The sequence below is a fragment of the Grus americana genome, chromosome 8 (assembly GCF_028858705.1).
Source record: "Grus americana isolate bGruAme1 chromosome 8, bGruAme1.mat, whole genome shotgun sequence".
Taxonomy (NCBI): domain Eukaryota; kingdom Metazoa; phylum Chordata; class Aves; order Gruiformes; family Gruidae; genus Grus; species Grus americana.
The window spans coordinates 16,889,639-16,913,392 of NC_072859.1; the positions used below are offsets into that span (position 1 = coordinate 16,889,639).

Genomic DNA, 23,754 nt, shown 5'->3' on the forward strand with positions numbered 1-23,754 from the left:
ATCAAGTATTTCGCATGGACTGGGTAGCTGAGAGCCCAGAGTTGAACAAGTAACAGACTTCACACTACTCTAAATATTAAGTATTAAACATCGCATTCACAACACAGAAGTTCCTTTTTTTCCTCTCCAGCTCATCAGCTAAGTTGAATGACACTTAGATTTTTTTAGACTGCATCCTTGGTTGAGGAATTTACTTTCAAAGGGAGCTCTACCCTTAAGAATGCTACACAATACACTTGTTGCACAAATAATCTCAGTTAAAAGAGGGGAAAAAATAGTACTAATTAGCATTAGAAAATATTGATCACAAGAGAAGACCCTTAAAGTCAGTCCACTCAAGAATATCTTGGTTTCATTCTTACTCTACTGAGTTTCAAGCGTCCTGACAGCTGGTATGTCTACCACAACAAAAGGAAAAACATTAAAAATCAAAATACAATAAAGGTGGAGAGTGATTACCCTATTTTCCTCAAAGTACAAAGATTAAGGCACACTCAAAAGAATTACCACATGAAGTATGATATGTTAACCTTCAGGCCCACACCCTTTAAAAATCAATAAACTTGAAGGGAAAAGAAGAGACCAGTGGACAAAGAAGAGGTCAGAATCAGTGCAGACTTAAAACAGATTAACACACCTATAATCCAATTGCTCTGAGTACGTATCTCCCAAGTACTGAGCTCGCGGTTTTTGTTAAGCCTACAAGTGGATAGCATCGTCTGGCTGATTCCAGGGTGAATTTCAGACAGTACTACGGACTTTATAAGCTGAACACAAGTCATCAGCTCATTAAGTAACTTGAGATTTGTTGAGTAGGCATTCACTGTATTGTTACAAACTTCCTAGTCACATCAAGAAACATAAAAAGCCTAGATATATTTTGTCTTTAGATTTATTATTTCAGAGGCACTTAATGTCTTACATTTATATAGCGCCATTTACCCCTCCAAAGCACTTTACAGTATTTACACACAGGAATGTTTCCCACCATGGTTGAAATGCAGCCATCTGACTATTACCAGTACCATCTTCAAAGCACCAACAGTTTGAGACTGAAAATATTCACCAGTACTTTGTCTTACTAAGATAGTTCAGAATTCCAATTTAAAAACTTCCAACTTGTGCTATTAAAAAACCTAACAGCTAAAATACAGTATCACAGTGCAATTCTGCAACAGAACTGAGACTTGGACCATTTTCCTCAGATTTTTTAAACAATCTTTCATTAGACCAAGTCTATCTCAAAATACTTTAATGTAAGGTCTTTTAAGAATATCATTCTAAAACATCCTTCTTTTTTATACTTCCTTTATAAGCCTCTCTTACAATCAAGCGCAGAACAGTATTTTTCTTTCCTTCCAGTATATTTAGAAACACTAAGTCCTGGCCCTAAAGAGATACTAGCATCCTCAGTTTCAAAGAACTTCATGGCATCTAAAGGCAAACCTATTCCTCCTCGGTTATGGAGTCAGATTTTTAAATTTTTTATTTTTTAAAATAGATCTGAGATTACACAAAATTCTGTTATTAACCAATTGAATTGTAAAGTACCTTGGGATTGGCTGCTGGGGTGCTATATAAGCATGCTGTGTGATTTTGCTTGTCAGTGTTAAAAATACATTAGAGTATCCCAAGTTCGCTACTCCACTGCAAAGTCTGCCCTAGTCACAAGGATAATAGCAGCTTCCTCATTTTAGAGATTTTCTTTTTGTCTTTGTCTCTCTAAAATGCTACTAAAACATCCCTTCAAAGGGAAAAAGTTGCATTTGTGCTCAGAACTTTCACAAAAAAAAAAAAGGCTATCTGGCATCCATATTTTCATGGTTACAATTAAAAACAAACAAACAAAAAAAGACTACCACCTCACAAACAGCATGCTGCTACCTGCTATGTTATGGCTGATGTGAGAATCTGAATGAACAGAAAAGAATTAGTAAAATGAGATATTTGCCTTCTTGTGGACCAAGCACAAAAATTTATTCTGGTACCTTATTCTCTTGAATATGCTATACTTCAGAGATTTTCACTGATTTTTTATTTTCATTGATGCATTATACTATGAATCTACCGTGATCACTAGATTCTTATACCAGGACAGCTGTTGGCATTTGAGTACTATGAAAGAAGAGTAGTACTGACAGGCACGGGCAAGAACTGTGATAAAAGGAAAAATACCTGTTAAGGTAGCCATTTCAACCTGAAAGATGACAACTAATCAAATTGAGTAAAAACTAACAGACAGCAGTGCATCCAAGTACATATCCATTTTTATAAAAGTTAGTTTTGATTTTAATCTAAACCCTTGATAAAAGATACAGAGAACAGATTTTATTGCATATTTTATGCATGCCTTCACGTAGTGCACTCCTATATTATATCTTATGTGGAACACTAAAAAACTACTAGACCTTCACTGTACAACAGGTATTGTAAATTTTTGTTTTAAAGCCTAAATAGAGGTTCGGTTTGTGTTATGCCTTCCTATTCTCTGATCACAAAAATCACTTTGCTGTATTTATGTTTAAGTCACATGGCAACCACAGTAATCATTTGTATGGAAAAAACAGTTACAGTTAACTATTTAAATGAGTTTGATTTCTTCAAGGGGATTTGGCAGCTAGAACACAAAAACCAGCAGGGACTAGAGGTCCTTAGACAATGGTGAGAAATCACTGATGAATAATTTAGATCAGAAATCAAGAAACCTCATGACAAATAAAAAGAATAAACACGAAGGATGAAAGCATCATTTTCGGCTTCACAGTGTAGAAGGCCAAACAGGCAGTACCATTATCACTTGCTTTCAAAAACTCAGACCTGAAGGGCAGCTCATATCATGAGGAGATATGATTTTTTGAAGAAGGGTGGGGAAGGAGGAACTTAGAAAAAGCAACTGCTGTATTACAGGACTGAACACACACAGAGGACAGAATCTGCTATTTCACAGATCAATATTTCTGAGTCCATTCTAACCCCTACTGATTTCAAGAGAATAATGATCGGACCCACATTCTTTTCTCTGTTTCTACTTGTGGGAGTCATTCATTTCTTCAGAACTGAAAACATGCACAAGATTGATTGATACGAGGAACAGCACTTCCCCCCCCTTTTTTTTTTGCCAGTTCTTTCCTCCCTCAACCTCCTCTCAACTCTTCATTACCATAGTATTTCTCTGACAGAAAAAGGGCAGCTGGGGTTGGGGATGGATGAAGCTCTTGCTAAATTGGGAGAGAATGGGATTGCTGAGCAGCAGAGAATTGCATGGACAGACACATGTTAAAGAGAATCCAAAACCCAGCAAAGAACAAGGTTAATTATTTTAGCAGAAGGAATTAGTTTTGTCTTTTAGGTTCAGTCCATCCTGTATCAGCAAGGGCATATCGGCTACATCACAAGGCTTGGTCAAGGAAACGGCTCTTTCAGTTAACAGGGCACAGATCGGAAGATGGGAGAATGTCCTGCACCGTGTGAGATAACTCAGAAATATGCATAGAACAGAGCAAAAATCCAAGACTGCTTTGCAGAAACGAGAGGTAGCAACCCTAATTTTAACAGGGCTTTTCACTGAAGGGAAAGAAGGTCTACAAAAGTCAAATCAGCTGATTTCAAATGGTTTGCATCCCAGGATGAATCAGGTTACACTGATTTAAGCCCAATTTAATTTAGGCAGGTTTTTAAACCACAAGAATAAGGACATTCTTAGTACATATCAATAATTAAACCAACATATACACAATTAGCAATATCCTACATAATAGTAAACGCTTAACAGCTTGTTTTGGGTTATCCTAGTTAATTTGTTTTAAAAACAAGCTGAGTAGTTTTATTGTACAATGCTTGCCATTCTACACACTTCCTGTAATCAGTCTCTGTAGCAGTTCAGTTCATGACTAAGATCCAAATTCAACTGTGTCTTCAGTTATTTTCTTGAACTCGTAGTTTCCTCTGCCATCCATATGCAAGTAAAACTGAAATAAAAGAACATATGTTATCAACTACCTAAAAATTACCAGGTCTATAAATGCCTAAATAAATTACATTTTGAAGTAGTTTTAATGCAAAATCTTAAACTCAGCTATCCAGAGGGTAAGCTTCTCCCATCTCATGTTTCACTACATTCAATTGCCTCTGGAAAAAAGTTAAACTGTTTTTGTTCACATCATCCATCAGTCTGCTAATCGTCACACAGACTTAACACTCCTATCTTGGGTTTTGTGAAAGTATACTTAAGTGGTACACATTCCACCCTGTGTATTAAGTCAGTATTTTTCCCCACACATACAGTCTGTATAAAAAAATAGTAAAATCTTAATTTGGAAGAAAAGAAGTCCACACATTAGACACAAACTTCTTTTACAGATAGATATAGTATCTTTAAAGCAAAATTCCATGCTGTTTACTGGCTTCTGGTTCAAGCAGGTTTTTGAGACTAAAAAAGAAGACTTAAGTATCTAGTGAGCCTTTCACATTTTTGAGGCTACTTTTACAGATACATTTAAGGATTTTGGTTACTTTCCCCCTTCATAACTAGAAGCATATTTCAAATAGTGCAACTGGATTATGAAAGTAAAGTCTTCTTAAAAAACCAGAATATGACCTATTAGGATGTAAAGTAAGAACACACTGAATTGTAAAGTCAATTCAATAGAAAGTCAAACAAAATCCCTACCACCCACAGATATCCTTAGCAAAAGCAAAGGCTACATACATCATGATGTTTCCAGAGTGACTTTCTGTGGGAGACCGTGAAGAGAGTGATGCCAACCTACACGAAGAAAATACAAACAATAGAGCAGTTAATTTTTCTCATGGGTTAGATATGAATTTAAGCTCTTCAGCTGATATGCTGAAAAATAAATAATAAACACAAAGTTCCAGGCTCAGTTATTAACAGTATACATATGTAGCTTTAATACAAAATGTTGTAGTAAAAAAGAAAGCAGAAAGGATTTATCTTTTTTTAATTGATTTCACTATTATTTTGCTCCTAATGATTTGGCAAAACATAGAATGAACTGGGTAAGAGAGGTAAGGTAGGAGGCAGGTAAAACAACAAATCTGGTAATTAGAAGAAGTCTACTTTAACAGCAAAAAAACAAACCCACAAAAGCTATTAATGAATTATAAACTTAAAGTGACAATTTAAAGGTGAATAATCTTCCTGTGTTTCCTTGCAACTCAGTTAATTATACATCCCTAACAGCACCAATTAAAGACAAAATGGCTCTGATAAAACAGGGTAACACTTTTTCTTTCTGCAAGCACAGCTTAACCAGGAATTCTATTTCAGTAACATGCCTTAGCCACTCAGCAACAGTAACTCTAAAACAAGAGTACAAATAAACGTCCAAGTTAACAGTATAACAAGTATATGCAAAACAGACTTAATTGTCAGGGTATTGATATTAGTGTGGTAAAATGAGTTAAAGAAATAATGTCCATTCTTCAGCAGAGTCCTCATCTAGTGTCAATTTACTACTACAGAAGGCTCCTTAAGTTCCCACTTCAAGTTTCAAGCATATATTTCAGCAGGTGCACAGCTTTGCCCCGTTACCATTCTGAGAATACTGCTACTCAATCAATGTTATTTCAAGCCCATTCTTTGCCAGGCTAGGGGTGTGAAATTGATATTTCACATGGCACTATGCAAATTCTGAAAAGGTGAGTACAAGAGGGAAAGGAAAAATAAAATTATATTTAATATCATCCTATTTTCCTAAAGTGCTTGGCTTTTTGTATCTCAAAATAGATGGAATGTTAACTTCTAGCCTTTCACTTCTGTTGCCCTGGCCAAAACAACAAAAAAGTATAAGATTTTAGATTATTTGATCTTCAATCGACATTCTAAGAGTTCATCTGAAAACATAAGGTTACTTACAAGTTAATAACAGTTCTCTGATATACAGAAGCCACACGTACATCTAAATTATCTTAAGACTACAAAAACAATTAGTGAATTCTAGTGTGCATAAAGGGTCCTTGCATGCCCTAAGTTGTTGGGTTTTTTAATCTGCACTAGGCATAAGGAAGAGTGCACCTTGTATCATTTTAAGTTTCTTGTTAACATACAGAAGTATAATTCTAGAAACAAAGAGCTTACCTTTCGGCAGTGGCTGTAAATGTAGCCTTCTACATCAACACTAACAGCACTGGTGCATTCATCCAGAATTGCAAACTGGGGCTTATGATAAAATAACCTTGCCATCTGGAATGCAAACCAAAAAGCTACTATGGATACAGAACTACAACAAATAATGCAGTGTTAGAGGTTAAACTAAGAATTAGTATCCAAAAGTTTGCTGCGGCAAGGGAATTTCTTTGAAGTTGGCACCCACTGAAGCCTGAAAATCCGAGAGTTGTATATTATCTTTACTCTTTTTTTTAAAAACAAATTATTTTAGAACTTCTGTTTATACAATCAAAGTATAAGGTATGGTAAAAGGTCAACATTTCCTATTAAGTTTTAAGTACAATAGGCACTATTTTAGGTTCTCAGTATTCAGCTATTTCACATTTTGGGGGTTTCTGCTTTAAGTAAAATATTAATATTTAGTAAACAAAAATTGCTTATAATTCATTTTCAACCTACATCCTGTATTTGTTAAGTATTTATGCTTTTGAAACATACTGCCATTCTCTGTTTTTCTCCCCCGCTGAGTACATCCATCCAGTCCTGAACACTATCCCAGCCGCCTTCACGTTCCAAGATTTGACCCAGCTGGACATTATCCAAGTATTCCTTCAGCACCTTTTATTGAAACAGGAATGACAAACAGACCTTAAGTGAACTTAATGAAGAAATGATTGAAAATGGTTATGAAGGGTTATACTATTACACTGGTGTACTATCAACTCTGATAAATATTAAAAAAAACCCTAAATGCAGTGTTTTCAATAGCAATTTCAGTATTTTTAAGTCTGAAGCATTACTCATCTTAAGTGAGACAAAGGGTTAATGAACTAATTATCATTACCTGGTCAGAAATTCCTTTCTTCCTCTGATCTTCCAAAGTATCTGGATATATAACTTGATCTCTGAGTGTTCCAAGCGTCATATATGGTCTCTAAACACAGTTAGAAACAAAAAGGTGCATCAAATAATTCTAAACATATTTAAAGTAGGAAGAAAGAGAACACTATGTTCAATTAAAATACTTTGCCTCACCTGGGGAACATAGAACAACTTTCCTCTTACAGGTTTCGTTAAACGTCCACCAAACAAAGGCCACAACTACAACAAGAAAAAGGTTTAAACTTGACCAAAAAAGTCCAATTACAATAGTGCTTTGGATTCTCCCCCATTTATTTTAAAAAGCTCCCTTACCTCACCAAGAACACGAAAGAGTGAGCTCTTCCCACACCCATTTGGCCCACAAATCAGAACATTTGCACCAGATCGAACCTAAAAATGCAAAGCCAGCACATTAAAAGGGTAGTGAGAAAGAATTGTTGAAAGCTTCTATAAACAATAAGACAATCTGCTATCCATGTAGGCTTGTACATAGTAGTTTCTGACACTACAATGAGTCATTTCAACCAATAATTAATTTTTTTCCAACTAGTTAAGCACCAACAGCAGCTGGAAGAAAACACACTTGTAACAATAAAAACATTTTTGAGGAAAGTAGCTTATTGCCTTTTTTGAAACTAACACAATGATTAATTTTGTTCAAATTTAAGCATGCCATACAAGCACCTCTCCATTTGTTTCCACTTTTTTTTATAAATCTGATTACCTCTGAAATGATAATCTTCACTTTAAAATTTTATATGAATATAGATTTCTATGATACTAAAAAACAACAAAAAACTTTACCTCAAAGTTAAGGTCTTGAATCAAAACATCTCCATTAGGTGTCACCAATGGAACATGATCAAACCTATTTGCATTGAAACAAAGAAAAAAAGCAGTTGCCCAAAAGCAGCTAATACTGAATGCTTACTCAGAAATGTAAGGAATAGGGTAAGACTTCAGTAATACTTCATTCAGTACACTGTCCCAGTTTCCAACTTGAAAAAAAGTTCTTGAACCAAAAGTGGTACCTTAGACATTTGTTAAGCACTACAGATTTTTTTTCCTCCTCCATATATTTGTTTTCCGAATCCTTCTACCTTTTGTCTCCAAAACATCTTGTGAATATAAACCTACATTTAAGGACACACTTCATTTTAAACCTGCTAGTGGAAGTGCATTCCATTAGTTCTCGGATACACAATGAATGGATTCTCTGCTCACCTCCCCCTTACTTTTTTAATAAAATAGGTCTACCATCTCCTTTCCCTCTTCCTCCTCCTTTCCCCTCTGCTCCACTATCTGCTTTCCACATTGACCAGATCGAGGCCATTTAATCTCTTAACTGGCTTTACTTTGTGCCTTTAAGTAGCACTACTATGTAAACAGTATGTTCCTCAGACTGCAAAGAACTGAGGAATTAATTGCTAATTGAGTATGTCAATGAACTGTCCAAGCATACAGAGATATAAGCAAATATTTTGAAACTGAGTACAGACTTCCCCCTGATTTTTACAGCTGAATTATACCATGGAATCAAATCTGTAACCAACATATTTCTAAAAAAATTTGATAAAGAGATAAAAAATGGTCTGGGAACCAACAGACACAGGAAATGTTACCAAAATGGCTAAGTTCAGACAGTATATTATGTCTTCTGCTAACATGAGAGAACAAGGATTGACTTACAGAATAGGAAGGCTGAGTGGGAGTGATGTGGAATTATCTGTAAATAAACTATAGTACAGCAGAAACTGCATTACTAATATGTATTAAAACCTTACTAATAGTGGTAGAAGGAAAGATAGAAAGCCAGATTGCATTAAAGATACTGAAGTTGTGGAAACTTTGTAAACATACTTGATAAGGTTATCAGTGTTGATAATTTCTCCAGATCCAGGTATCAAAGGCAAAGCTTGCATTTTATCTGCATCTTAAATTAAGAAAAAAGTATTAGAGACTGGAACACTACACAGAGCTGCAGGTATTGCATATTATGTCACATCTACCTTTTTCTTGCGATACCATAGTACGCTGATATTTGCCACTATTCAAGTCCTTCAGAACCTGCATTAATTCTGTAATTCGAGCTGTGAAACTAAAAACAAAACAAAAACAGAGAACCATAAGTAATAAATCTTTAGAAGTTTTAGAAATCCATAGAAGCTCCAATGAGTACTCTGTTAAACTGTCAAAATGACAGTTACTCAATGCAACACAGAAACAGAATGTTTACATCTTAAGAGTTGCACTGAGTTTGCCCAATAGTCACAACATTTACAAGAATGTAATAGCCTTTTCCTATAATAGCCAAATGTTTGATAATTTTTCTTAAGATGTAAAAAGAATTAAATAGTTTGGTAAATAATACATTATTGATTTATGAGCATTTGACAATGCCTTTTCTGTTAAAGATTCAAACTATACACTACTATTCAGATATGAAATTACTAGTGGACATAATTAGCACATCTTCAAGATATGTTTTCAGCATAAAATGTTTTTAATTTCTAGATTTTTAGGGTGCTGCAATGAACAAAGCACAACAAAAAAAAACTTACTTTAATTCTACAGTCAGCTTCTTAAAATGAGATGAGAAACAGCAACAACATAACTTTAAGAAAAATTATTTTACACTACTAGTATTAAGCTTACCCAGCCAATCTTGTCATTTCACGGCCTGCTAGGACTATTCTGCCCAAAGCTTGAGACATTCTCAGCAACATTCTTCCACTTTGGTAGTAATCCTAGAGTAGAAGAAAGTTTATGTGGACTAACAAAATTTAAATTCAGGAAATTGTTTTAATTCTGTTTTATTTACCTCCAAAAGTTCTGCATGAGTACTATTCTGATGACGTGGATCAGACAGGTTCAAAAATGGACGACTAACAACCAGGTAACCAACCACAGTGGCAAGGTCTGCAGTTTAAGAGTAAATATTAAGCTACACATTAATTGAAGCAATAAGAAAAAAAAAGAGAATTCTCATGTAAAAAGTTTAGCATTGTTATTTATAGCAATCCATTAGTACTGGACGAACACTTACATTTGGCAATGATAGTATCAATGAAACCCATCGAGAACCGGAACAGGATGAAATTATGCAGGTGTTCCACCTGTTAGGTTCCAGAAGAAAAAAGGTCAAACTATATCAGTACCTGTTTAGCTATCTTTTATTATTTTACAGAAGTTTGATTCCTAGATACAGATACCTCAACAACACCTGTCACCTAACTGTGATGAGCACTGCACAAGTCTCCCTGCTGGCAAAGACTTGCACTCTAGATCAAAACAACCTACACTTGAAACAAAGCAGTGAGAGAATAGTAATTGTGGGTGAAAAAGAGGTCAGTGGCAAAAGACAGACCATTCTATCAGAAACTTGTGTTCTGCTTATAGCCTACTAGTTTATTTTTAAATCTAATGACTGTAGCAGCATAAACACCAAAGCCACTATAATTTTATTTATATTAATACACGTCAAGAATCACCGTGATAAAATTGAAGCTTTGCTTAAAGTGTTTTAAAAAAAAATAAAAGAGGTCTTACCAGTTTACGGAAGGTTTTGTGAATAGTCTGTTTTTCTCTCACATTTCCATTATAAAAAGCAATTTCTTCACTAAAAAAAAAAAAAAACCACAAACAAAGAATGCAACTTCATTTTGTTAAAGACAGTCTTTGAAAAAGTCAGCCATAAAACACAGGAATATAGTTCTTTCAGTTACCTTATGAAATGAGTTTGTACTTTTATCACAGCAGTAGAACATAAGCTTATTTTACCCCAGCTACAGTTTGTCTTTTGAATTAGGGATATATCACACATATGAATTATTTAATAATAATCTACATAAAGATGCAAACATTTTGCTCAACTGATAGCATCAGACTTTCCAAATATATTTGTATACACAGCTTCCATTTACACCACAGTATTACTTTGTCAATTGTATCTTGATATCCAAGTAAATCTATACCTGTTTGTAATAAGTCGCGAGTTGACATATCTGTACTCCCCTTCATATTTTTGTTCTATAATAGTCATCTTGCCAATTGGTCTCCTTAAACGTGTAAGGAAAAAACCTGAAATAATCAAGTATGCCATCATGCTAGCTGGACCCTGTGAATATCAAAAAAGAATAAAAGCTTAATATCAAGATGGTCTCAAATTGCAACATCTGTATCCAAATTGCACAGAAAGCATGAATCCCTTGATTCTCACCTCCCATGTGTCTACATTGTCAATTCAATTACTCTTGCAATTCCCATCATGTTTGTTTCTTTTGTGTTGTAGATACTCTTTTACTAATTCTCTGTCCCCAGAAGTCCTTCCCATCACAGTCTTCTACTCAAGTTTTTATCATCACCCAGTGGCATCTCTATGTCCTACTATCCTAGCTTATTTCATCTATAATTTCCTGGTCCTTTCTCATTTCCTTTCTTTTATTTCTACCTACTTTTTCCTCAACATTTGCTACATTCTCATAGCAGTCAATATTTCAGTCCTATTCCCTTCTTTGATACAACACATTTTTTGCTTCTCTCAAGCAGTCCTGGTAATCATCTCTTATTCTTCTGGATCCTAAACTTCAATAAACCAGGGCTCCCAAAGAGCATGCTTAAATATTACTGAAGTGTGGCATGGCACAAAACCAAAGGCACACACTGAATTTGACATAAATTGCCTGTAACAACTTAGTATTACAGAAAGCAATGCAAAGACATTTGAAACTGGAAAAATTACTTAAGTTCACAGCTGAGCCTTACTGCAGTCTGTTTCTACAAAGTCTACATCATGTCCATGAGACCTGATGAGTTGCATCCGCGGGTCTTGAGGGAACTGGCGGATGAAGTGGCCAGACCACTCTCCATCATATTTGAGAAGTCCCGGCAGTCTGGCGAAGTTCCCACTGACTGGAAGAGGGGGAACATCACCCCCATTTTTAAGAAGGGTAAAAAGGAAGACCCAGGGAACTACAGGCTGGTCAGTCTCACCTCCGTGCCTGGCAAGATCATGGAGCAGACCCTCCTGGAGACTATGCTCAGGCACATGGAAAATAAGGAGGTGATTGGTGACAGCCAACACGGCTTCACTAAGGGCAAATCATGCATGACAAACTTGGTGGCCTTTTATGATGGGGTTACAGCATTGGTGGATAAGGGAAGGGCAACTGACATCATCTACCTGGACTTGTGCAAGGCATTTGACACTGTCCCACACAACATCCTTGTCTCTAAATTGGAGAGACATGGATTCGATGGATGGACCACTCAGAGGATAAGGAATTGGCTGGATGGCTGCACTCAAAGACTTGTGGTCAACGGCTCAACGTCCAAGTGGAGAACGGTGACGAGTGGCATCCCTCAGGGGTCGGTACTGGGACCAGCACCGTTCAACATCTTTGTCGGCAACATGGACAATAGGATCGAGTGCACCCTCAGCAAGTTTGCCGATGACACCAAGCTGTGTGGTGTGGTCGACACACTGGAGGGAAGGGATGCCATCCAGGGGGACCTTGACAGGCTGGAGAGGTGGGCCCGTGCAAACCGCATGAAGTTCAACAAGGCCAAGTGCAAGGTCCTGCACGTGGGTCGGCGCAATCCCAAGCACGACTATAGGCTGGGCAAGGAATGGATTGAAAGCAGCCCTGAGGAGAAGGACTTGGGGGTATTGATTGATGAGAAGCTCAACATGAGCCAGCAGCGTGCACTCGCAGCCCAGAAAGTCAACCGTGTCCTGGGCTGCATCAAAAGAGGTGTGACCAGCAGGTCAAAGGAGGTGATCCTGCCCCTCTACTCAGCTCTTGTGATACCCCACCTGGAGTACTGCGTCCAGCTCTGGGGGCCCCAGTACAGGAGAGACATGGAGCTGTTGGATTGAGTCCAGAGGAGGCCACAAAGCTGATCAGAGGGCTGGAGCACCTCTCCTATGAGGACAGGCTGAGAGAGTTGGGATTGTTCAGCCTGGAGAAAAGGCAGCTCCGGGGAGATCTAATTGCAGCCTTCCAGTATCTAAAGGGGGCCCAGAGGAAAGATGGTGAGGGACTGTTTATCAGGGAGTGCAGTGACAGGACAAGGGGTAAGGGCCTTAAGCTGAAGGAGGGTCGATTTAGATGAGATGTTAGAAAGAAATTCTTTACTGTGAGGGTGGTGAGGCACTGGAACAGGTTGCCCAGAGAAGTTGTGTATGCCCCGTCCCTGGAAGTGTTTAAGACCAGGTTGGATGGGGCTTTGGGCAACATCGTCTAGCGGAGGGTGTCCCTGCCTGTGGCAGGGGGGTTGGAACTAGATGATCTTTAAGGTCCCTTCCAACCCAAACCATTCTATGATTCTATGTGTCCCAGAGATACTTCTTGTCAAAGGCTGAACATTTTTTGATAATGTATCATTTTACTAAGCTGAAGATTTTTGTAATGATTCATCTTATTGTCAGTGAGTGGAGGGGGGAGAATACAGTGGTCATACAGCTCAATGAAAGGAATGGCTCCCCTTTAGAGAGGCTGCAAAGAAACAGAGAAATTTTCTCCCTTAAATGGAAGTCACACAAGATATAAGCAGCCAGAAGGGTACTGTACTAAATGGGATTCCCAAGTAACTGCTAGAAGAAAATAAAGAACACTCTTCTTTCTTAAAAGAGTTAAATGTCTACAAATTCTGGTTTTCATTTTGCTTGCCTCAAGATAGAATGCTAAAGCATACAAAACATTAGGTATGAAAGCATATTTTCAGTATATTCCTTCAAATACTGGATAAAATTATAATTAACATTAGAGTTTCTCAGACTCCAAATAGGTACAAGGCTATAAGCAAAGAAGGGAAAGTTTGCTCATAATACTAAAACACCACTCAATTTACCTGAGCTCCTATTGCACTTGTTAGCTTGAAGATATACAAAACTATATCCAAGAAGGGCTGTAAGAGAAGCATAGAAAGAAACCCCACAACATTAGAACACCAACATGACATGAATATAAAAGTGGTCCAGAAACCACCAACCACCCCAAGAACAGTTATAGCTCTGCGCTATAGCAACCACAATACTGGTCAACCTACTATACAAACTAAATGCTAAAACAAAAGGAATCTCAGCCACATGACATCTTCCTGAAAACATTCACTCAAGAATTGAACATAAAAGCATTATGATCTTCAGATAATATACATACTGTATGAAAAAGTACTTCACTATTCTAGGTCTGTAATTACGCTCTTGCTCACTAAGTAAAGTTGGACTAGACCCCATGATTACTTCTTAACTGAAGTACTCATGAGAAATACTGAGCAGAATAATGCTCAGTGCCTGATAGAACCAATATTCCAATTTGCAAGCATCCTGTTCCGCACACACTCTATCAAAGCTAGAGCAGCTGAACTACAGGTTTTGTAGCCAGAAGTTTTTGAACACATCAACACATTTTGCTTTATACTTCTGCTTGTATAAACAATATAGCATAAAAAAATTGGTCTAGAAATTTCAACAGTACTGTACTTCATTACGTAAGCCCCCAGAAACAGAGAGACATGGTTATTCAACCACACCCCCCTACCCAAAATAATATCCGTATGTAACTAAAAGCTGGCCATTGGTTTTAACCAGCTGATATAGCTTACTCATCACTGTTCAACTGCAAATCAATGCGGCAAGACAACTTAATACAAATAATCTACAATGGCACTTTAGCAGAGGTCATGGAAACCACAATGTGAAGTGATGTAATATCATAAACAATTTTTTTTTCAATACACAAAAACACAAGCAATTGAGATCTAACACCACATCCTAAACATCCACAGCTACTACCTCAAAGGTCTCTCTGAAATACTTACCTTGCTAAGGTTTGAGTACAGGTCCACTACACTGTTACAGAATTTTTCCACATCCTGTGTAAGGAGTTGATCTGGATTAGCTATTCTGTTGTCCAGATTTCCCATTTTGTAGTATGTATAAGCTCTGAAACAAAACAAGTTAAGTGGCACAAAAAAAATTAATTACCTGGGATCTCAAATAATTAGAACTCCCCTGTTTCATGCAACTGAGATGGTTAAGTAATGTGAAAATTAAATCATATCGAGGCAACATCGCTCATGCTTTTGCCTGACCAAATCCACATTAAATCCTGTAGAACTGTTTAGGCCCCAGGATGCCTTAGTTGAAGCTCAGGCCCATGCTGCTCTATGCACTGCTGCTGCACTTAGATTTAGAAAACCCTCACAAACTCTACATCAGCACACCTGACAACCACAATTCAGTGCAGAAGGACATAAGCTGCTACTCAAGTTCATGCATCCAATTCAGTCTGCAGGATTATTAGCACCACATGAAAGCAACTGAGGTACTTTGGGAGCTGACCCAGTAATGGAAGCAGTACAGTGCATTATTTTTTTTTCCCCAACTGAGTCAACTTTGCTGCCTTTTTATCCGTGCCATATACAACCTGGATAAGCCACTCATCCCTAAATGCAAGTTGATTGCAATCAAAAGCCTTTTCTAAACAGTATACCTAATCCATTAAGCACCTTGCTATCTTCTTACAATGTCCTTAAAGTGATTTGGTTTGATTTTAATTAATTTGGTTTTTAAAATCCATAGACATTAACAAGGTCTTACTTACTTAAGATATTCCTCATAGAGGTATCTGGTAAGTCTTACTCGGAAGCAAAGTTTCAATTCATTTAGACCATACTTCAGGAAGTTATTCACTAAAGAAATCTAGAATAAGAGACAGTATTTCAATGTTTAGCTAACAAGATTTAATTTACTTAGATCAATTTACAGCATAGATTGTGCAAACACCTTAGAAAAGGCGAATTCTCCCCCTGAAGGCAATAATACTATTAACACACCTAAGACCAACCATTGATTAGGTTTCTGTCCACATTTTTGAAAACTCCAGTTCCCAGTGGATCTCACCACAAGATTTAATATAAAACTATGTTCATACAGCGTATCTTCAGTTCTTCTGATAAGCTCTAGAAAAAGAGCCACCATTTGACAATCACTACCTTAAATTGATCAAATTGTTTTTAAATCTATTGTAAACCAGGTACAATACCTATTAGGTAGTAACAATTATTTCTATCTGGTGCATGTCAGAGATGTTGACAAGCTGAAGGAAAGTTAAAGGGAGGGAAAAAACTCATAACAAATCTCAGAGGCAGCTGTAAGAAATATAAAAATTAAAGACTAAGAAGAAATCTTCATGTTCAGTGGTGTCAAAAGAATCCCAAACCTACAATGTTGAAACATCATCCAGTCCATAAGATGTTATTATGCAGTACTACAGATGGCAAGTTAAGCTACCAGTCAAAATTGACACCAACAAAACCAACCGGAAAACCTAAATATATCTGTCAGAAAAAATAGTTGCAATCAATAAGGAAACATGCTGATAAAGTCTCCCACGCACTGGAGCCAGAAAGTGAAACGTGTCTTAATACAAACCTGCATGTGAAACAACTAATTTCCATAGGTTTTAAGACACTCATTTGAGATCTTTTCCTCAAATTCTTAGTTTACATACAAAATAGGTTCTACTAAAAGGCTGGCACAAGAAAAGCACTTACAGCAGGCATTGCGGCAATGAAGTTGAACAAGTATTTCTTGAAATCTTTTCTGCTGCGGCCAATGATAGCACTGTAAACAACCATCAGCTAAGAGTTAGTTACAAGAGAAACAAGAAAGTAAACTAGCATGTCTTATGTGGACAAATTCTCAGTGGACCATACAGAGAAAAAAATCATCGTGGAAACTTGTAGTATCATCTGTAGGATCAAGTATGACTGACTTCAAAAGTTAAGTCATAAGTGACAGACTAAGCAATTATCTCTTTTCTACTCTTCCAGGAGCTGCCTGCATTAAAGGCTCAGAAATTCATGGTCATACCACTTCCTTTCCTTCTTTGCTTTCACAGATTCTCACAAGAGAAAAATAAAGCAGTCCTTCCATTCTACAAAGCACTGAAAGTCTCTCCTGAAATACAGTATCATTCTGAATTCACACTTCAGACAAATTCTGACTTGCTTCAATTAGCAACAAGAGCAACAAGAATAATCAGAGGTCTAGAAAACATTTTCTAAAATTTTAAGACAGAAAGCACTGTATTCATCAATTTAAAAAGCAAACAGCTCAATAGGAAGAAGTAACAGTCTTAATATCCAAACAACACATCTGAGTCGTGTCATAGAACCACTATGTCGCTATACTGAAGTGCCCTCTTGGACATTCAGATCAATGTAAGATTTAGAGTCTTCAGTGTACAAAATGTGACAAAACACTGAAAGTCATTAAATAAGTAAATTTTGGTTAAAAAAATAAAACTGTCCAACAGCAAAAAACCACTTGATTAAAAATTATTTTTCTTTCATAAAATATAGGGACCCCCCTCCAAAAACTGCAACTATACCAGTTTTTCAACTGTTTTATATAAATAAGCAAGCTATAAAATGTTTGAGTATGTGTTCCAACAGACTACTTTCCCTGTTAAGCACAGGAAAGAATGCTTAAAATAACAAGTTTATAGATACCTTTCAATGACTGTTCCATTTTGAATCATCCAAATATCACAATATGTACGGACTACCAGCATCACAGCAATAAGCAGCAAATAACCTGTCTAGTACAAAAATAGAAGTGCAACAGTTAAACAATGGATAAAATTCACCACTTTTTTCTAAGAAGTGGTCCAACCACATCTACCAGAAAAGCATTACTCTGCTGTCCCCAGCTAACGTAATATTTGCTTACTTTGCAGGAAACACATTAGCATACAATATTTTTGATAAAACATTGATTACATTTTTATGGAGAAAGTTTGTCTTTTAAAAAGCTGCATTTGGTTGACACATATACTGGGCACATCCTATAAGATGGAGGATTGCAGGGACAAAGAAGTTACTGCTGTTCTGAGGCACTTTTCTGCCATAAGCATAGGGTCATACAGATTGCAAGGGACCTCTGAAGGTCACCCTCTCCAATTCCCCACTCAAAACAGGGTCACTAATAACCAGTCAGACCTTGTACCACTGATCAAAAACCTTTAAGCACAACAGTCCAGCCAATTTTCCATTGGCTATCAGGGTACTAGGGGAGACCTTAGTCTCAAGGCCTCACTAAAATCAAAGTATTCAACAGCCTCTGTTCTTCCCTTATCCACACAGCCAGTCATCTTATCACTGAAAGCTATCAGGTTAGTAAGGCATGATCAGTCATTCACAAATCCAGGCTGGCTGTTTGCAATCACCTTTTTGTCCTTCACATGGCTGGAGTTAGCTTCCAGGAGGATTTGCTCACAGCTTTACTAGGAATATCGTGAGGCTGACCAGCGTGTAGCTTCCAGTATACTTGTTTTTGAAGATGGGAGTGATGTTTGGGTTGGGGGGGGAGGGATTATCAGTAACCTCTTCTGTTGGCCGTGACCTTTTGAAGTTGATGGAGGCCAGCTCTGTCAGCATTCTCAGAGGCATTCCCATCCATGCTTCTACCTTCCATGTACTTTCTTTTTGTGAATGAGCTGTCAAAGGTCCCCATTCATCCAGAGCTGGCTGCCATGCTTGTTCTACATTCTGTACATTGGAATTCATTGCTTTTGTGCCTAATGTATGTTGAAGTTGTAATACATTGTAGTTCATCTCTTAAGTTCTGAGCTCAACTAATGCTCTTTAAAAAAAACCTTAAGTGTTCTAGAAAGCATGAGAAAAATGCTGAGGCAAGCAATTTTATCTTGCTAAATTCTAGTCTACATAGCTTTTCTGAAATGATGCTAACAGACTCCTTGACAAATTCACTTTCTAATAAGGGTTGGCCTAGATATAAGTTACAAAAGCAAGATTATGGGTGAACAGCATGCAATTTAAAGATAGGAAGCATTTGCAGAGAGAATTTAGTACCTGGATGCCCTTTTAAAAGGCATCCTACAGACAGTAGTTATTAACTCTGACAGTAAACAGCTGGTCTGGTAATTGAAACCCAAATGCAACTTTTTAGTGATCTAACAACTGAACATACAGGTAGATTGTTATATTAATATGTTGCTATTTTCAGATATGTTTAGTCCTATTCAAGTAAGGTATATACTTTTGTTTAAATTGATATAATTACGAAAGAAAACTTGACTCCAAAAAAGCTCATTTTTGTTACTGCAGGCAATGCTTACCTCTTTACAAAGTGTTCTAGGGACCATTATTTTCAGGATTCGACATATTCTTGCAATAAACACTCTGTCCACCATTGCTCGCTCCTTCTTTCCCTCCTTCTGCTTCACACAGAACAAGCAAAACAAGACAAAGTGAGATTTTTTCATAATGTATTATTTAAATATTGATGCAGTATTTTCCCTATCCAAGATACTTAACAGCTACCTCCCTTCTGCAGCGTCTGCAATAGTTCCCTCCAATTTAAGACTTGCTCACACAAGTTAAATGAAATCTAAGAATCAGGAGCGTATGCACTCACAGCTAAGAGAAATCCTAAGTACAAGAACTAAGCTATCAAAACAAATTGCAATAGGAAGTAGCTGCCATGATAACATAGATTTGAAATAAATATTTTGTAAGTGATATACAAACAATGCAGACCACAACATTAAAACATCCATTTACAATTTATAATGCAGTCTGCCATCTTTCAACATTGCTTGTCTCTAGAAGACACCATCAACCAGTATTTTTAAAGATGCCTTCCATCATTTGTCTACACCATTTAACTCCTTGACTGTACAGCTCAAACTTGCTTCAAGTGAAACCAGAATTTGTTATTCTTTTGCTTCTAAAAAAGAAGTGCAACACACTCCTAGTGAGTGAAATCTACCAGACTTAAAACCCCTCCTATACCCAAACACTTTTATTTGGGTCAGTTGCATTTCTTTACTCCATATAACCTTATCTTCTGTCCTGACTAACGTGAGTACTTTTTAACAAGCTAATGGTCCAGGTCCTTCCCTTGTCTTCTTTCTTTCCTTTCACAGTTGTGACATAAGGATTCATTCCTGAAAACAGACTAAAAGGGCATACATGTGTACTTAAAACATGTCCCGTCTAATCAACCTAATCATGATATCTTTGCTACCCGACTCATGTGAAGCGTAAGTTATCAATGCCTATAGTAATACTAACAGACAGGAAACCTGAAAGAAAAAAAATCTAGGGGGACAGAATAGGAAAGACAAAGAAAGTAGCTTGTGATCCACCATTAATCAACTCAGACAATCCTATCAAGCACTCTAATTTCCAAGAATTATTAAACTTCAGAAACTCGCAGGAAGACCCCAGCTTAATCTCTTCACTATTTACCTATGCAACATGATGGGCAACAAGTGCAAGCTCTGAACCCCAAACACAAATTTACTCTGAATGCTCTGTGAATAAGCCTACACCTGTTTTTCATGGGATGAAGTGAACTATTGTCTTGTCCTTTAAAAAAAAAAAACCACACACCAAAAAGCCACTATGTGAACACAAGCTATGGATAAAAATTCAAGATAGATAGGATGCTATATGGTAGATGATAAAAATATTTTAAATTAAAATTATTTACACAAAAATCCAAGCAATCCCTACAACTAACAACTACTGTCCAGGCCTAATGAAGCATGACCCTACACATATTACTGCTTTTCTGTAATAGAAGTGACAAACACAATGTCTGATGTATTAAATCTCTAGGAGTACCTGACTAAACATATTTGATGTCCAAGCTGAACCTCCTCCTCTCTATTCATCTCTTCCCCGTTTCCACTTTTTTTGTTGCACTTACATTAATTCCAATACCTTCTTTCCTAAAGATTTTTTTCCTTAGACTCTTAATTCCTCATTCACTATAATTATATGCAAGGTGGCTAGGAATAGAAGGCTAGTTAAGATTTTTACAAATAGGTGTAGCTATGTGAAATACAAGTGTTTATGGCAGATAGTGCAGTCAAAGTCTGGGTAGAAGTGAACACGGTGCTTGCACACACCTTTATCCAGTCCAAGCTTTTTCTTAAGTTTTCAGCAAAGGCAGAAGTACATGAAATAGTTACCTATTCATACCATCATATGATCCACTATTTCTAATCATGGGCTCTGCCCTTTGGGCTAATTGTTGTATTTTATTTGAATATGAAACAAAAAACTTGATTTAAAGGGATATAACATATCCTTTTCAAATTAGCTAACAGACACACAAAAGATCAGGGAAATGCCAAACCTCCTACCAGAAGTTTAAAGTACTTTTTAGAAAATATCAGACTCTATATCTTGTTCCATACTTTTTTTTGTTTTAAATAAAAAGCAAATACAAGTCATACTAAGTCTACAAGCAGCTGTTTGTTGCTATGCATACAGCCAAACTTAGGACACTACTCCTTAAACATTCATTAGGCACAAAGAGATGATTCTTCCATTTGTTTCACCAGTGCAAGTCTGAAAGTATCATTCAAACCACATTTGCACAATAGCCATCATTCTGTCCAAAATAAAACTACAGTTACAGGACTTTAAAAAAGTCCACAGTATTATTTAAAATTATTAAAAATATATTACACAAAGAAAGAATTACCTCATTGTTCTGCAACACTTGTTTTCCACTTCTTTTACTGTAGAGAAAAAAATTTTCCTTATTAACACACATTTGTCTTTACACAGAAGAAACAAAAAGGAAAGCTTGGGATTATATCTCTATCTTTCAAAGCAGTACTGTGTCTTCACAGCAGGGCTACCTTTTATGTCAAACGTGCTGTTTTTATACTATTTCAATGAAACCTTACTCCTTCCAGTATTCAGTTTCACGTAGGGAAATTAAGTCTCCCTTCATCTCTGAGTTGTGCTTCACCTTGTCTTCTGTACCATGAACTCCTAATGTTATTTCTGTTTCTAACATATACTTTGCAAGCATGGCTACATGGTTGCACTGACCACAAATGAAAACTACACGAATGCAGACTCAGCAATGCAAGCAACCCAACTTTGACGTTTCACGCTATCTACATAAGCCAAACAGATTTATTTTGCATTATATTTGACTTTCAAACAACACATTTTACTGTATATAAAGATTATTTGTTCATAAACATGTGCTGCAGAGGGAAAAAAAGTCAGATCCTGTGAAATCAAGTTCCTGCAAAGGTGTGCATTGGAAGGGGAGGTTTTTTTTATTCTGCCCTTTTTACTTCCCCTACATTTTATAGAACAGTTAGAAGGAAAATATTTATCGATTAGTGCTAAACAAACATTCAAAAGTACAATGTCATTCTTCCTCTCAAGGATGGCAAGATGACATAAAAGTTTGTCTTCCTTTCTGAACATTTAAGCATCAGATAAGCAAACGAAGCTGTTGGTAGAACTTATGCATTTATGTAGTTTAAAAGCGACAGCTAACTATATTAAATTGTAACCTACCATTCTGCAATCATCATACTAAAACACTGAGAGCAGGCTGCCTGAAAATTATAATATTCATACACTTTCAAGACAACACCTAGGAAATTACAGGGAAGCAGAAACTATGAAAGGCACTGCTCCTTCCGCCTACAACATCAAAACAACTGCAGACTGTCACACAACCAGTTATCCCACAACTTTATCAACAACATCATTTCACACTTGTACTTTAAAAGGTCTGCAAAGAAAATATTTAGGACAAAACCATGCCTATTTTAATTTCTGATGATTAGAAAGATCTATGAATGTCACTGACCAATGAAGAGAAATAACTATTATGGAAGGAAGAGGCAAGGTAGCAGAAGAATGAGAAAAGACAGGAAGGAGGAGACCATGAAAGTGAGAAGGGAGAGATGCCAGTTTAACAAGAACTTAATTAAAGGTAATGGTGAGATAGAAGCCCAAGAAGATAAAAATCTTGTAAGACTACTTGTGCAAAAGACAGAACAAAGAACATGCAGCAGAGAGCAGACTGGGGGAGAAATAGCTTAGTAAAAGTTCAGAAAAGATGTAACACTTCATCAGGCCATAATGGGAGTATGTCTGCAGAAACAGTAACAGTGTACAACATCTAAGAAACAATCCACTAAAGACTACATCCTAGTGATGAGAAAGCAATGTATCACTGGTACAAGAAACTTCTCAATACATCTTGTAATTTTTCTAAGTACAGAAGATTGACCTGTTCTTTAAAGAGCGTCCTTGAGTATGGATCAGTCCAATCACATCTGGTTTGGGACTAGGAGAAAAGCAGTATTCTTAGGTGTGAATAAGTCGTGATCAAACTATGTGGGTATTTCACTAGATGATTCATGACTTGCAGTAATGCAAAATGGAAGTATGCTGCTCTTCCAGATATGCTATAATAATTCCTAGCTTTGTTGCTTCAAGGCCTGCCAATGTTTGAAGTCACAACACTCATAATACCCAACTATTTCAGCTTTAAAAGGATCAGAAGCGAACACATTAAAATAGTAATATAGTAAGATGAGGCCAGAATTATTCTGGCAGTTGAATACCTTTGATGTATTTATTCATACATTTTTTCCTACAGCAGCTGTTGAGAGAAATTCAGTAACTGAACTGATTATCCATTAAAGAGAAAGGACTGTTCAGAAATAGTGATCTCACAATTAGAGCTTATAAAGTTTAAGAAAAAAATAAGTAATCATAAATTCAAAACCTAATAAAAAAGCTTTAAAGTGTTTTGTTCTCTTTTTCTAAAAAAATTAATGTAAGATCAAAACAAGACTAATATGTCAATAAGAAAGGAAACAATCTTATGTATGAAGCATGGATTACCTAGAAGCAGAAAAATAAATGTGGCTACA

At 36.6% G+C, this 23,754-nt stretch overlaps 1 protein-coding gene across 4 annotated transcripts in view; it reads right to left on the minus strand.

Moving 5' to 3' along the window:
* Positions 1–878: 878 nt before the first annotated feature.
* ABCD3 (ATP binding cassette subfamily D member 3) overlaps positions 879–23,754 on the minus strand; it is a 34,080-nt gene continuing 11,204 nt past the window's right edge. For 2 of the 4 annotated variants that reach the window (XM_054833045.1, XM_054833047.1), the window contains 22 exons: positions 21,543–21,579; positions 19,162–19,260; positions 17,534–17,622; positions 16,574–16,643; positions 15,622–15,719; positions 14,837–14,960; positions 13,865–13,921; positions 10,987–11,129; positions 10,562–10,631; positions 10,059–10,128; positions 9,834–9,931; positions 9,668–9,759; positions 9,022–9,110; positions 8,873–8,945; positions 7,817–7,880; positions 7,325–7,402; positions 7,166–7,231; positions 6,975–7,064; positions 6,629–6,748; positions 6,101–6,205; positions 4,709–4,765; positions 879–3,968 (listed from right to left, as the gene is read on the minus strand). In XM_054833045.1, the coding sequence (XP_054689020.1) occupies positions 3,891–3,968; positions 4,709–4,765; positions 6,101–6,205; positions 6,629–6,748; positions 6,975–7,064; positions 7,166–7,231; positions 7,325–7,402; positions 7,817–7,880; positions 8,873–8,945; positions 9,022–9,110; positions 9,668–9,759; positions 9,834–9,931; positions 10,059–10,128; positions 10,562–10,631; positions 10,987–11,129; positions 13,865–13,921; positions 14,837–14,960; positions 15,622–15,719; positions 16,574–16,643; positions 17,534–17,622; positions 19,162–19,260; positions 21,543–21,579 (1,867 nt within the window). In that variant the 3' untranslated portion in view covers positions 879–3,890. Of the gene's footprint in view, positions 3,969–4,708; positions 4,766–6,100; positions 6,206–6,628; positions 6,749–6,974; positions 7,065–7,165; positions 7,232–7,324; positions 7,403–7,816; positions 7,881–8,872; positions 8,946–9,021; positions 9,111–9,667; positions 9,760–9,833; positions 9,932–10,058; positions 10,129–10,561; positions 10,632–10,986; positions 11,130–13,864; positions 13,922–14,836; positions 14,961–15,621; positions 15,720–16,573; positions 16,644–17,533; positions 17,623–19,161; positions 19,264–21,542; positions 21,580–23,754 lie in introns of all 4 variants that reach the window. The other 2 variants (XM_054833044.1, XM_054833046.1) reach the window with 1 other exon arrangement.